This window comes from Anastrepha ludens, chromosome 2, assembly GCF_028408465.1.
Source record: "Anastrepha ludens isolate Willacy chromosome 2, idAnaLude1.1, whole genome shotgun sequence".
In the NCBI taxonomy this organism is placed as follows: Eukaryota; Metazoa; Arthropoda; class Insecta; order Diptera; family Tephritidae; genus Anastrepha; species Anastrepha ludens.
This window is the reverse complement of record NC_071498.1, coordinates 64977822-64994477: the sequence shown is the minus strand read 5'-3', so window position 1 is coordinate 64994477 and position 16656 is coordinate 64977822. Positions and strand designations below refer to the sequence as shown.

The window sequence follows — 16656 nt, the reverse complement described above, 5'->3', positions numbered from 1 at the left end:
AAAATTGATTTTTTGAAAATTCTAAACCACCTAAACCACCACTTAATACAGCATCTTAAAGTCTGCTTCTTTGCTCTTCTTATATTTACACCTGTGTTCAATAGTAGCCCGGCATATTGCAAAGACTACAACAAAAATCATGTTTACCAAAATTTCAAACTTTAATCAGAATTTTTAGAAAAGTTTCGAGTACGCAGTCCTTTAAATTTTACAATAATTTGCTGACGATGCTATGCATTTTCTTCCATATAACGAATACGTAAAATTTTTTTATGGATGAAAACACTTAGTACCGTCAGCAACAAAAAATTTCATCATCATTAAAAGTCATCGGGATTGTTGAGCCCTTTCAAACATGTAATTTATTATACCAAAATTAAATGCGCCTCAAAAAATTTCGAAATTTTGAGGAAAATTTGTTGAATTTTTTTAAATTTGTATGAAGTTTAAAATTTGTAGTAATGAGATTTTCGTTGTAGTAAAAACACGTTAAAATTGGCAGAACCACTACGTTGTACGTCCAAAGAGCGACCTGTGGCTTGAACCCCCCTTTTTTGCCGAACATAGATTTGCAGGAATAGAAGGCTATACTGCCCTTCTTTACCTGATTTTCAATGTGTAGCTTCCAATGGAGTTTGGAGTCAAGTTTCACTCCAAGATACCTAACTTCCGATGAAAGCGGGAGAACGTGGCTATTTAATTTGGGAAGTCTAAATGGTGGAGGTTTATATATTCTGGTAAATATCACCAGTTTCGTTTTGTTCGAGTTGATTCTGGGGCCGCACCTCGTAGCCAAACCAGAGGCGAAAGGATACCGCCCTGCGGAGGAAAATATTTATTTTTACCTTCATTGAGCTTGACAGGCGCTCCACTGCCTGTCTGTTTGTATACTGCAGTTGTCTAGTTCATTTACAAAAATTATATTATAAATCTTCCGAAAGGGTGATTAATTTTGATCCACCTTGTATAAGATTTCTGTCCGCAACGGACTTCGTACCTGAAAAAAATAATGGTAGTTACCATTCGGAATTCAGAGAACGTAGGCTTGAATTTCGGTGAAGCACCGAAATGAAGAAAACGTTTTTTCTAAAAGCGGTCACCCCTCAGCAGACAATGGCAAACCTCTGAATATATTTCTGCCATGAAAAAGCTCCTCATACAAAATATCTGCTGTTCGGAATCGGCTTGAAACTGTACGTCCCTCCCTTTGTCGAATAACATCAAGACTCACGCCACAAATAGGAGGAGGAGCTCGGCTAAACACCCAGAAAGGGTGTACGCGCCAAAGGGTGTACACTAGGGCGGGTCGATTTAAAAATCGCTCATTGCTCTGTGAAAATCATATTCAAGGGATCAAAATAAGAAACTTTGCCGAAGGAACCATACCTCTAAAACGAATTCTGATGTCCCCCAATTTGGGTCGAACGAAAAATCCCACTTTGACCCATTTAGAGTGCTCCAATCGAGTCCAAATGTTTGACCGACCCCCACTAACTTTGGACGGCCGATCCACCCATACCAGTGGCACACCCCCTGGAACTCCTCGACCCAAATTGGGGGACATCAGAATTCGTTTTAGAGGTATGGTTCCTTCGGCAAAGTTTCTTATTTTGATCCCTAGAATATGATTTTCACAGAGCAATGGGCGATTTTTTTGCCTCCCCTCAAAAGACACTAAAAGTTCGACCCAAATTGGGGGACATCAGAATTCGATTTAGAGGTATGGTTCCTTCGGCAAAGTTTCTTATTTTGATCCCTTGAATATGATTTTCACAGAGCAATGAGCGGTTTTTTTGCCTCCCCACAAATCGACCCAGCCTAGTGTACACACAAGGCGAGTTGGTCTACGGCGGTCGCCATTATGGGAGCCCAAGACCGTCACCCGTTGAACTCATAAACAGCCTTTTTTTTGAAGTTTTGTTTTTAATACTTAATTTGTTTTTTTTATTTATAGCTGGTCTACGTATAGCTGGCGACACCACAGACTTCGTCAACAAAGTGCTGGAGAATGTGAAAAGTGGTGTACCAAATGGTGGACTAGAGGATCTAAGGCATTCATAGGGTCGAGGCAAAAGAGGAAAGAAGAACGGAAGATGTGAATAGTTTTTAATAAAAAATATTGGAGGCTCAAAAGTGAGAATGAAAAGAAGGGTACGAAAAAATGGAGCGAATAATGAATGATGGAACAATTAATAGAGGGATGAAGAGTACGAAGAGATTTGCTTGTCGAAGGGAGGGAATGATAAAAAAGGAAAACACATTTGTTGCGAAAGAAGCCTAAATTAACACAGCGAAAAGTTGTGAAGGAAGTAAGAGAGAGCTGATAAAAACATTTAAAACACAGAATACGGCAAATCAAATTTATACACGCAAAGAGCACTCACTCATTGCCGTTAAGAATGAAGAGAGCAGACGCTGAATGCAGGCAATTCGCAAGCATGCGATATTTTTTATGTTACTGAAAAATTGTCAAAAGTTGTCGAAAGAGGCCACAGTTATGTTATGTTTTGTTCTTAGCTCTTAAGTGATAATGTTATAGAGTGAAAAGCAAACGTAAAAAATTGAGAATGAAAAAAAGAGAAAACAAAAAACAAGAGAAACTATTGTTGTTCCGTTTGGATGAGGTGGATAATGAACAATGAGCTACCAGTTATACCTGCCTATGTTATAAGGATTTTTAATTTGTTTACTTTGATGATATGAAGAAATGCTATATACATATAAACCTATATATATACATACATAGAATACGAAAAATAAATAAACATATAATATATATACATAAATATGCGAAAACAAAAATAACAAAACTATAAAAAGTTTTAGTAACTTAGGGAAGCAAAATTGAATTGTAGTTGTTAAAGTGAAAAAAACTGATAATTGAGAGTTTTGGATACAAAAAAAAACATACAAAAAACACGAAAATGAGTGCTGGTGTACTTTTAGGCGCTTAGTAATTAGAAATTTTCGTAGAAATTGTGTGAGCAAAAACTTTAAATGTTAAAAAATATTTTTACCTACATACAAACTTACGTACGTATGCACTATATGAATCATGTTATATGTATAATCTACTAAGCGTTTTTTTTTCTAATAATGTAGTTTATAAACACAAACATACTTTAACTTTTATTAATGAATTATTTTTCAAAGTTTTTGTTTTTGTTTAATTGGGCTGGTATTGTTTCACGTTTTATGTTTGATTTGTTTGCACTTATACTTATACTCACTTGTATAGGTAAGGATATACAGTTAGTGCTCAGATAAAGGCTACCAACGACAGTTGCGCGTTATTGATTAATGCCAAATTTTCTCCAAAAATATTAACTGAAAAGAAATATAATAAATGTAACACATTTGGCTAATAACTACTTGTTGTTGTTGTTAAGTGAAAATAAAAAAAGGCACTTACTTTTTGCCAAATGTGTCAAGTTTTGTACCTAAAAACTCAGAATTTCATGAGATTTATTGATGGTGAAAAAAATGTTCACCCTCTTCTCAGTTCATATCAAAGCGAATCTATTAAAGGTGGTATCGGTAATGAGCTAATTTGATTTTTTTTCCTTTGCCCTGTCCATGTGACTGTCAGCCGCGAATTCATTATTTGTTTGCTACTTTGTCAATACTTTGCGGTGACAAACAATCGTACAAAACATTGCTGTTGGTCTAATGAATGCGCCTTGGTTCATAGCAAAATCAATAATTCAAGAAGTTTAATATTAATTTTTTTTTCTATTTATATTTATTTTATTTTTTAAATTTGGTATGCAAATGCACACTTACGGGTCTTATAACGGTGGTTTCTTGCTGGCATTGAATTTATGAGAGATGGATGGGCAATACGAGTACGAGTTTATTTAATTTTTGCTATCAGCGAAGTTAGTGAATTTTCTTTCAGTTCAGTGCCTTGAATATTTTAATTTTTGCTTTTTAAGAAAAAAATATTTTTTTAAAGAAATATTTTCTTTGTTTTTGAAAGACAATTTTTTAAGAAATTTTCAGTTTGTTTAAGAAGTCCTTTTAATTTAATGAAAAAAAAAAAACATTTTTTTTTGGTTTTTTTTTACGAAAAATTGTTAGTTTTTTTAATGAAAGAACTATTTTTTTTATGAAGAAACATTTTTAAGTTTTTTCAAAGAAAAATTGTTTATTTTTTTTAATGAGACAACTATTTTTTTAAAGAAAAAACATTTTTTATTAAAAAAAACCTCTTTTTAAGAAGAAAACATTTATTTTAAAGAAAAAACATTGCTTTTATTGAAAAAACAAAAAACATTTTTTTTTCTTTTTTAAAGAATTTTTGTTTAATGAAAGAAAATACATTGTTTTTAAGAAAAGCATTTGTTGTTTTAAGAAAATCTTTTTTTTTTAAGAAAATCATTTTTTTAATGAAAATCACATTTTTTAGAAACAACATTTTTTTTTGTTTTATAAGTACAAACTTTACTTGAGCGCCATAGCTTGTTGTTGTAGCAGCATAAACATTCCCCATATTTACATACGGGGAATGCAGGTGGAGTGACAGTCCTTGGCCGGATATAAATCCGGGTAGTTTCGGTAACGTAGAACCGACTGTCGTGGAAACGACATAGCTCAATCCTTTTGGTAAACTTCGCAAAGCACCAAAGGAAACAGTGCATATCCATGATGAGCATCAATTTCGTTTATTCTTTGGCTGTAGTAGAAGATTTCACGCATACTTTTCTGCTTTCATGTCTCACCGCATTTTAAGGCACGTTTTTCCAAGGCATCAACCGTTTCTTTGGCATTTTCCATGGCACATTTCGCATGCGTGATTATTATTATTATATATTTTTTTTCATTTACGGTAACCTTTATCTGACAACGCACCACTGTGTGTAGGGAGCCAAACCGCCGAAAACTTCAGCTTGTTAGCATGGCAAAAGATGCAAAAAATTAACAAAAGTAATATACAAAATTATTTCCCCATACAAAGTGCTTAAAACGGCAGACGAAAATGTGAAACAAAAAACTTGTACGAATGTAAACATTTATTCATATTCAACTTTAACCTGACATTTTTTATGTTTTTCAATTAAAATGTTTTGTTATGTAGTTTAGTGACTTTTTTGATTTTTTTGAAAATAGATTTTTTTTGCTGTTGAAATATTGTGTTGCACTATTCTCTGGTAAAATAAAAAAGAAAAACATTTTCATGTATCTACACTTTTTTTATTAAATAACCAAATGCACAAAGAAAAGTGGAGAAAGAATAAAATCTACAAAACCACGCGCTACATAGCCAAAATAGTGCTAGTTTTATAAATGTAAGCTTTTTTATATATGTATTTAAACATAAACATTATAAAAACAACACTGTAACAATGCTACCTTCATAATTTAAACAAAAAAAAAAGAATAATAATAATTATTATATATGTATGTATATGTATATATGTACATACTAAATATTTATATATACATAACTGCATGTCAATGTCGCCTAATATCATTTCAATATAAATGTACAATAATAACTTTGTAATGGCGATTAGTGCTGCAATAAAGAAAAAGAGAAAACAAAAAAAAAAAACGAATGAAAGAGCTAATAATAAAAAAGGAACAGAATAGAAGCAGTTATTCATACAAAAGCTGCTACATACATACATAGAAAGCGATAAATGATAACTGTACTATAATTTTTATGAACTTCAACATATACAGGGTGATATAATTCTAATTATGCTAATTAATTTTATTTTTATTTCTATTTCGATTGCGATTATTATTACCATTATTACCACTACTATTACCGTTAGTGTTTATATTAAATAATATTTTACCTTCTTATCGATTACGTTGATTAATATCTGCAAAACGTGTGTACTCATGCATGCGCGAAAGCTTATTTCGGCTTAGCTCAAAATAATTGTGAACTCTAAATAAAAATACATACAAACCAATCATATTTGCTTAGCTAATAATATACATACATACATACATACATATATTATTGATTTCGAAAATTTATTTGTGAAATTAAAAATGATTCTGCCTATCGGCTGCTCAAAATGGAATGTAAAATATGAAATGTGAAATATGAAATTGAAAGTAACAAAATAACGGAAAAACAGAAAAAAAAGATAAATTTACTAAAAGCTGAAAACATTGCAGAAACCCTATAGAAGTAGGCATTGAAAATTACAAAAAAGACTTCACCTGAACCTGAGGAACCAACAGAAGAATTATACAAGATAACATAAACACACATAAAACAAACAAAGTATGTAGAAAGTTAAACAAGAAACAAATTTGTTTTATACGGAAATGCACTACTGAGATAAATGAAGACATATATTAAAAAAAAAAAAATTAAATAAACAACGTACCTAAAATTGTACCAAGTAGCTATGGAAGCCAGCACCTGGTTTTCTAAATTAATTATTCAACCTAAATGTAGAAAAGTGCGTAGGTTCGAATTTCCGTGCATGACCAACAAAAAATAGAAAAAGTTTTTTTCTTTTTTTTAATGTAGAAAAATTGAATTTAGTTTTCTCTTCATATCCTTATTCATTATAGTTAATGCGATAGCGAATCATTTCATTCAGTGTTGTTAACAACTTTCCCTCAACCTTTATTGCACAACATGTTGATCGAATATGTCTCCTTCAACTTGTTGATACAGCTAAATTTCTTACAGCTTCATTTACACATGTTGCTGAAACAGTTGGAACAGCATTTGTTATTGCAACCCAACTCTCTCTTAACAGCTCTTATTACCAGTCGCGTATTCATGTTGCTAACAGCTTTTGCTGTAATCTTATTGCAAAACATTTGTTAGCGCAACATTTTGATCTCTTTCTCTTTATACTTTCGGCTTCATATAACTGAAAATATTGATTATAATTCGCTCAAGTCAGTTTACAATAAATTTTGTTTTTTAAGAAACTGACATTTTTATCAACTCAATTTTTAACTTGAATTGAAGTGGGCACTTCAAGTATGTTTTTTTTTTTATGAACTGTTTGTGTAACTATGAAATTATTCAATTTAAAGCAATGCCAAAATTTCAATAATCCTTGTAACATTTTTTGTTTGACCTCTATATATTTTTTCTTGAATTTTTGTTTATAATAAAAAGAAAAAAACTTTGTCTACAACAGCAAAAGCAACAGCAACAGCTTTCCATTTGCTTAGAAATGAAATAGTCAATATTATTGTAACCAAATAATGAATCAGCCAATCAGCCAATCAACCAAACAACAAACAACAAACATAAAACATAAAACAATGTTAACGGGTTTCATACTAAGCTAAGTAAATTTAGAAAACAAAACTCTTTTTATTCCCTTATTGTAATGTAATATGAATACTTTAATTTTACATGCCTATACATATACACGATCGAGTACATACACGATATACATAGACATTTAATATTTAGTAATTTAATGCGAAAAACAATTGTGGAAAAAATAACTTAAAAATATCAACAACAAAAAACAACTTGAATTCTATTGAGTTTTATTACTTTTGTGCTTTTTCTCATTTTTATGCTTCTTTTGTCTTTTATTATTTATTGTTTTCTTAAAGGTGGCTTTGAAATAATTTCTTTTTGGGAATGGTTGCTTTATCTTTTGATTTATTTTTTTGTTAAAAGAAAAAACCTTTTCAAGTTAAAATTTACAATAGAATTTGCACTACCTTATCGTCCTTAGGCAGAATTTTCCAATATTTTTAATAATTTGGTAATATTTTAGTAGTCAATTGCTTTGATTTGGGCTTGGTTTTCTTTTGCTACTCCTGTGTTTAAAAAAGTAAGTTTGTACTATTTTTTAAAGCTTTTAGAAATATATTTACATGATTTTTTTTTATCGAAATCAAGTAGGTTGTATTAATTTGTTTAATTTTCTTACTTTATGAAAAAAATTGTGATTGAAACATTTTGGTACAAAAATTAATAGAAGTCCAGTTTTTATAGTACACAATGCGTACATGTGTTTGTGTGTGTGAATGAATTAAGAATTATTTCACAGATTTATGGAATAGCGCCTACCGTTAGAGAACGCACTCAGAACAGCTGCGGAATGTTTTCTGAAATCACTCGAAAACTACCTTACCAATAAGGCGTAAATGCTCCTTGTCAAGCACGCACGAGAACTATGAATTGTTTTTTTGAAAATTAAATTTTGAAAAGTCGAGCCAAGAAATACCGAGGGGTTTGGTAACTTCCAAAATAGTCAGGCTAAAAAGCCCATTGTATTCACAGCTCTGGAAAGTAAAAGGGTAGATAGTCAAGGAGGAAAGGATAGAAGTGACAGAGAGAAAGAGAGATAGGATAAAATAGATACAGAGACAGAGATACTAGTCCTGTGAGAATTTTCCAGATTCTTTGACTCATTTGAAAATATCTTCCAGTTTGAAATACCGAATGTAACTAATTCTCATGACGTCGGAGCCCGAAATTCGCATCCTTGCTCTAGCAAATGCAGGGCACTCACAGAGAAAATGCTCAGTGCTGGCCGCTTCCTCTAAGCAAGACAAGCAAATCAGGTTCTCAATGTTTCCAATGGTGGTCAAAAGCTGACCCTATGAGTTGAGTCCTGTATTAACACCGATCATCAACCGAACGTCTTTTCTTCCTAGTTTTAAAAGAAAGTTTGACAGTTTTCTTTCACAAAATACTTTGCAGCGTTCTAGACGTACATGGCGTACATAATCGCTGATCCGATTCATGATTCCTGTAGAACTGATTCCGATTATTAGTTCTGGTCCCTGTGGGATAACCGCTGTTACCGCAGTTAGCTAATTCATTGGCAATTTCATTCACTTGAACACCGCAGTATCTTCTCTTGAAGCTTCTTCTTACACTCTTGAACAATCTTTGAGGTTTGCACTCTCCAGAGCCTTTGGTGCAGCCTGACTGTCACTAAAGCTTCAATCTATTTCCCGCTCCATCTCCTCTCAATTAACTATTCTGGTAGTTTCAGAATGGCAAAAATTTCCATTTGGAAACAGCTGCCATTCCTCCCATAGCGTAACGAGTACTATCGTTAGAGTACCATCCGGCTCCAGAACATATTTTATTCTTGGACCCATCGGTAAAGAAAATATCCGTCAAAACTCTCACGCAATTTGACATCAAACTTCCTTCTATTATGAATTACTTACTGAAAATATCATCAGTTTCGAATTCCTTGCGGCTAGCATTTTATTTGATGCACAATTTAATGGGCCAATGACTGTAAACAATACCAAAAAGATGGTCACTTCTTTGTGGTCATTTTCAGTAACGCTGATTTGGGTCCTTTTTCTGCACTACCTATCATAACATTTTGAGCACATTTTGGGGTTATAGCGTTGATTTCATCGGGAATATTGATCTCAGAGAGTCGGATGTCTGAGGTTTATCGGTAAATACCTTTACCTTTAAGTAGCCTGATAGAAAAAAGTCGATAGCTGCGCTGTCAAATAACCTTTGAAGGATCCTCGAACAGGAAGAAAAAAGCCAGACCCGGGTGCCCAACCGAAGGTTTTAAAAAAGGTGTGCAACGGAGGGTTAATCAAGATCGCCATTTTTGGAAATTAACCGCCGAAAACACATTTCTGCCAAATTCCAAACGTCTCCGCTTAGCCAGAGGCATCAAACGTTGAACCAATTGCTCTTTGTAGGAAACCAAATGCAAGTCTTTCTTTATAATTCTGCGCGATGTTCAATGGCGAGGAACTACTGCGAAAGGATATCCCGGGATCATCACGACATTTTTACGAACAGCCTTTATGTTTTCAAAAAACTGCGATGCAAGCATTTGCCGAGGTTGAAATATTACCGCACAGTTGAAACATTCCCGCAAGACACGAATTTCCGCTCGAAAAACTTTATTGTGGCAATGCGCTATTGCGATATTTTCCTCGGTACGCACTCTGAGTTAAGATCTTCAAAGAGTTATTATCAAAAAAAGTTCTAAAATTTTGCGCGTTCTCCACAGTATGTGTACCACACAAACGTTTCTAAAGCGCTATAGAAGAAGTAAGTCGAGTTACGACAAGTCAAAGTTATTCTTCATATCTATCAAGCGTAGATGGAACACCCTGTATATTGCTTTGCAAGCAGTTGCTGTTATATTTTTAACACAGGCACACCCTTAGCAGATGTTTATTGGAAGCTGAGGTGCTTCCTAGATACAACAGAAGCCAGTTCTATGAAATAAAATACCAGATTCAACAATGCATAGGTCAACCGCTAGTTTCGACTAACTATCAACATCGGCGTTATCGGAAAGACCACTAATGTCTCTATAAAGTGTCGCCCATGACATGACTACCATTATCGGAAGTCAGTCCTAGCTATCAGTAAAAATGTAGAATCATCTCCAGGTATCGCATCACACCCATCTTCTGAACTTAGTGTTTCTATTCTACGCACAGGCGTGCCTTTTAATTGCTCACCAATAAAATGAAATAAAAAGAAGATTCTTGGCATCGCAGCATCGTCGTTCAAGCAAACGACTTGGTTATAATTGAAAAATGTAAAAACAAAAAATGCTCTACAGTCAACGGTCAACCTGCCATGCATGTCTGTTAAGCAAAAGCGCTTAGAAACTATCTGTCGGTCCGATGTGGCATAACAATTAACTGCCTCAAATTTGGTACGATCCGATTGCAGGTCTAGTAGCCGTGTAAGCGAACCTTCAAGAAAGTGAGATATAAAATATTTTTATAAAGTCCCATAAAGATATGTTGCTAATCGCCAAAATACACGTTTTCTTGCAACAGTAAAGGCAGAGAGATCAGATCAGCGCCGTAACTAAAAGTTAGATAGGTAAAAGTTAGTAGGTAAATGAAGGGCGCTGAAGAGTTTATTGACATTTTAAGCAGAACTCCCAGGTTTCACGTCACCATCAACTCGAACCAGTATTGCCTGAGAAAATCAAGCTACTTATCAATCACTTTGTTGTTGAAGAAGTATAAAATATGCGTTAAAAACTTGTGGCTTAAGTAACAATCCTGCGACAGAGAGAGCTTGGGGGCATTTGGAAACTTACTTACCTATACGTAAAGTTGATCGAGCTTCAAGTATGAGCTAAACAATTTAAGAGCTAGCGTAGATTTTGAATGACCTCTGATGGCTGTCATTACAGAGCAGTTTTAAGATGCTGGTTCCTGGAGATGTATCCTACCGTATGGGAGAGTTGCACAGCCTCTATTAGAGACTCACTACGGCAGACTCCAATCAGGGTGCATAACGAAGTTGTGTCATAATCCAAATATATTTTTTTCTATTTTCTCATTAGATGAATGGGTAGATGAAAATATTAGGTTGAAGAAAAAGTAATCCATTATTTTATCGGTAGATGGTGGTAGTGATCGGTATCTCGTAAAGTATAGATCGAACAATTCAAAGTTTATGCTCGTTGTCAAGGTGACTTTTCACACTAAAAAAATTGTATTGCTGTTTTCTGTTTCTTCCATTCAGTTGTGAATTGCAGGGTTTAAACAAGGGAAGTGAGCAAGAGAAAATTCTATACATTTTACAGTTTTTCTTTGGTGGCGAAAATGCAAGCCAGGCCGGTGAAATTATGAATGGTGTTTATGGTGCCGATACTGCGACAACTGATTAGGTGCAATTTTAACTTCGTCGATTCCGTTCAGGCATTTTTGGTGTTAAAGAAACTGTCGATAAAATCATAAAAATAAGCGAAGTTGACCGGCATGTTAGTAGTCGTAGCATCAGCCAGGAGCTAAAAATCGACCATAAAACAGTTTTGCACAAAAATTTTACTCCAAAATAATGGATTTCTTTTTTCTCAAACTAATATAAATCTGCACTTTTACTTAAGAAGGTATGGGAAATTGAAAACTTCGAAGTCCTTCTCCTCACCATTTTGGTTTTTTGGATTATGACACTTTTGCAGTGGGAAATGAGCGATATAAAGCTAAGAAGGGCCTGTTCCTGCCCTGTTCCGCTAATAAAACTCGACTACGAAATTCACTACCGAAAAACCAATGGGCATCCAAACTGTTCTTTGCTCCAATATGAAACTTTTTCCTGAACGTGACATTGTTGACCTCTAATAATGTATTTATATAGGATCCTCTAACTCCTAGTTGGAGCACAGGGAGTTAAGAACTTCTCGTCGTATATTTAAATGTCACCGGTATTTATGTTCACTTCTAAGAAAAATTTGCATACTCACATGAGTCAGCAACGGCCTTCTTGAGAATCTATTTCAAATATAGAAGAGGTTAGGTTAGGTTAGGCATATCAGGCTGATCTGAACAGATACCACATAGACCACAAGGGTCCGTAGCGTCACCAGTGTTGGTGGGGTTGTGTTAAGAGATAGAATTGATGTCTTACTTCATTTCCTTATATCCAGAGCGGTCGTTAAATTTATACCGATATTCGTAGTTGAAGATCTCTCCCTCTCTCTTCTAATTAACTTAGCCAGTGTAACGGTGGAAGAATTCAAATATTCGCTTAACTAAACTCAAATAAAAAATAAAAACAGACGTACACCACAAATAGGAGGAGGAGCTCGGCTAAAAACCTAACAGAAGTGTGCGCGCCTACTATTTATTTTTTTTTAGCTTAAATAAATCAGCTTGAGAGTTAATACGAGTAGAGTCCCATTTCCGAATGAGACTCAGGGTATAGAACTTCTGACGTGTAAACTGTGTCTGAGTGGCGTGTGATTCCTCAGAGTGAATTAACTTTAAAAGGAGCGTAAAAATTTAATTTGAAAATTCACCACAAATTTGGAAAAAATGTGTTTTTCTTTTCTTTTTGAATTGGACTTCTTTTTGTGTTCCTCTGCTTGTTATAGTGTAACGCTTTGTGTTCAGATTGATATCAAAATTAGTTGGTTAGTAGTTACTTGGTTTAAGTAAAATATAAACGAGCTTGCTATAATTTTTTTTAGTTTTCCCAATTTGCTTGGATCCAAAGCTGCAAAAAAGTGTTGTTTATAAATATCGAGCGCTAACCGTCGAAAGGGCGCAAGCGACAAAATTTTTGATGGTCAAATTTCGATAGAAATAGTTAGCTGAGCAGCACACGCACGAGCTTGAAGTACCGTTATGAAGTTGTGGCGCAAGCAGTTTTGGTTTAAGTGCTCAATTGAAAAAATTAAAAAAAAAAATTCATCTACTGAAAAATTTACTTTTTCACGCTTACGACGCTTGTTTGGCGGTTAGAGCTCGACAAGTAGTGGCAGTCTGAAAAGTGCTGGCTAAAATTTCATTTGCAAAAGGTTACTAAATGGATATGTAGAACGCCTAGAATTATGCTGCATGGAACTATAATATTTTTTTAATTAGAAATTTTGAGTTTCGAGTAGTTTTTTTAGGCGTATTTCTTTCTCATTTAGCCACTTTTGAAATTGCAATATATGAAATTTCAGAAATTCAGAGCAAAACTACCATCTCTTTCTATCTATTCTGATATTAGTTTAAAAATTAACTCGTTTCAAATTAATAAAAAAAAATTAAAAAAAAATCAAGAAATTAAAAAGCCCACACAAACCGAAAAACAGGTGATTATGGTTTAAAACTTACTAAGTAGAAAGCAAGAAAGAATTTGTTTATTTGAAGAATCACAAGCAAAAAAGGAGTTAGGAATTATTAGAAATTAAAATAGAATTTAGATTAGGTATGAAAACAAATTTAGGCATACAAATATGTGAGTTGAAAACAGGTGAAGACAAATTTTTATTTAAGCAAAAAAAAAAAAAACACACAAAACAAAGCAAAAATCGTAGGGTAAGAGTAGAAAGTGGGAGAAATAAAATGTCAAATTGGTTTAATGTTCAATATTTATGGCTTAGGATTTTCAAATTTACTACCGTAGCTGTAAGTTTAGACCTAAGAAATGGTGATGGATTGCATATGGAGTATGCAGAGAGGAAAAACGAAGAGTGAAGCGATATGTGAAAGTAAGCAACAACAGCTGGGAAATAAAAGTATAAAACAAAAATAGAAATGAAAAGTGATAAGAATTTTCAAATTCGAGAATTATAAATTGTAGAGGCTTCGTAAGGCAGGTGAGCAGATGTATGGAATAAGAGTTAGCAGTTAAGCTAAAATTGTGAAAATAAGAAAAAACAAATAGCAGTTAAGAATTATTGTAAATATGAACGTTTATTAATTATGATATACCGTTATTTTATAATAACTATTTATAACCTAACTAATAACTAAAGTACAAGCAAGGGCACCTCACCAAATGTGAGAAGAAAAGTTCGAGTATTCAAAAGGGTGGCGTAAGAGTCGTGTTGTTGTATGACGTAAACTTTGAACGCCTAAAAATAAGGTAAGCCCATAAACCCTTAACCCATAAACAAGTATCGTACAGAGTCATGTTATGATTTTGACACACTCAAAAAATATTTTGTTGTGATTTCAAGTTCTCTACAAAATTTTTAACAGTTAAAAACTTTGCGACTTAAAACAATACGACACTCACGGCACTCAGTGAACCAACTAATTATTCAAAAATGAGGTACCAAAAAAAAAATTTTATGCATATAATAGTTTTTCTTTTTTAATATGAAAAATTGTAAAAAAATCGCAAACACTTATAAAAGTTTTACTTTTTTATTATGAAAATTGTTATATAAAATGAGGAATACAACATTCGCAGGGTACAAAAAGTTTTCGATTTAGATTATATATTTAAAAATGAATCAAAAGAAAAAACACACACACACACAAAAAGAATGCATTGCATAGAAAAATTGTACTAAAACGCACCGTTATTTTGAAAACTAACTGCGTTTTTGCGTATCTCGAAGTCGCGTCTCATTTGCGGTGAATATTAAAAAATAATTGAATCTACAGTGGCATCAAGCAAAGCACATTAATGAGCTGCTTATCAATAAGAAGCAAGCGGGACTGGTCATTTCCGCACATTTTCTTATTTTCCAGCAGTGCCCAAAAGTATGCAATAAATATTTGTTCAAGCCATTTTTATTTTTCTTTTTACAAACGTGACTTGTATTCGAGGTACAAAAAGAGAGAGTAGAATACGAGCTCCTTGTCAAAAAAGTGTCAAAAATGGCGTAGCTACTTACGAATGAGAGAGCAAATATTAGTAGAAAAAAATTCCAGTGGAATAGTTCAAATATTTGCCATACAGCGCCATACAGGGTTCTAGATTACAAGGTTTGGCCTTCAGCTATGATTAAAAAAAAATTGTGAGGGTAACTTTGGTTGCCGTCGTAGCCGAATGGGTTGGTGCGTGATTACCATTCGCGAGTGCGTAAGTTCAAATTTCCGTGCATGAACATCAAAAAGAAAAAGTTTTTTCTAATAGCAGCCGCCCCTCGGCAGGCAATGGCAAACCTCCGAGTGTATTTCTGCCACGAAAAAGCTTCTCATTAAAAATATACACATTGTCGGCTTAAAACTGTAGGTATGTGGAGCGGCATCAAGCCGCATACCGCAAATAGGCGAAGAAGCTCGGCCAAACACCTAACAGAGGTGTACGCACGAATTATTTATTTATGTTTTAACTTCGGCTGCCACTTCACTGGGAACTAGGCAACAGAATTATGTTGTCATGGCCCCGGTTACGTCAGTTGATTCCTTCAAAATCGCTTAGAGCCAGTGAACGGTCTGATCTTGGCCATACCTCTAAAAATCTTTTCACTGTGTTAAAAAATGGCGTTGCTCTTCTCGACTAAGGGAACAAGTAGCAGAAAAAAAATCAGTGAAAAAGTTCAAATATTTGTCACACAGAGCACAAAATATGAGAGACGTTTTCTATCGTCACCTCACCACCGTAATGCAGCATGTAGCAAACTACACACAGCAGAAAAATGTCTTTCATCTTCATTATATATGTAGTTACGTTCGTATGTACGAAGGTTGTTGTTTATATTTCTGGCCCTGGTAACTATTAGTGTTGTCAGGCGCCACCTGACATTTCCATCGAACAGCTTCACATATTTTACCATAAACACACCCAGCACATTCTTATGTGTGAGTCATATTACTGTTGTTCACAGTGGGTTTAAAAAGTCAAAAGTCTCGCCAAAAAAAAAAAAAAACTAGGGTCTGTCAGACTCACGCACGGTAGAAGTGAAACTTCTAAGTTGGTTGTTCCATGCATGGGAGCCCCGGTTTAGATCTCCACATAAATTTATACTATTTATTTTTGTCCTTATTAGCTTCAAATTTGACACTTGGGTGCAGTGTTGCACTTGACGCTGACATTTCTTTGCACTTCCAATGGTATTTTTTGCCTACTTTTGGCGCGTTAATCAATTTGCTTTGATCACCGAAACGGTTGAAATGTCATTTTACAACCTTCTACTTCAACTATCGTCACTCGTTTGGCAAACGCACTCATTGTATCGCTTCGTCTCCTCCATACCTACCATCTATTTACTTCACAGCAGTTTCTTATTGCTTTCCCGCTTACACACATTCAATCGGCGCTTTATCTGATACTCACACACAGCACTCATTTGCACGGGCTATGGCTATCTATAATACCCGTTTTTGGTTGTCGATTGTCGGTTGCCTGCATGTCGCCAGTCTACTTCAATGCTTACTTGTGTGCTGTATACATTTCAGTTCATATTATTTCGAAATTATTCGCTACAGGGTGTGCTAGAGACGTTTGCATTTTTGCACTGGTTTATCTTCTAGAAGAGAGAGCGACAGAGAGAGCGAATAGGCGAGAGTGGGAAG

The 16656-nt window shown here is 34.2% G+C and overlaps 1 protein-coding gene across 9 annotated transcripts in view; it reads left to right on the top strand.

Moving 5' to 3' along the window:
* Positions 1-4034, top strand: part of LOC128871654 (protein CREBRF homolog) — a 161784-nt gene extending 157750 nt beyond the window's left edge. For all 9 annotated transcript variants that reach the window (XM_054113581.1, XM_054113580.1, XM_054113578.1 and 6 more), the window contains one exon: positions 1955-4034. In XM_054113581.1, the coding sequence (XP_053969556.1) occupies positions 1955-2061 (107 nt within the window). In that variant the 3' untranslated portion in view covers positions 2062-4034. The remainder of the gene's footprint in view (positions 1-1954) is intronic.
* The last annotated feature ends 12622 nt before the right edge of the window (positions 4035-16656 follow it).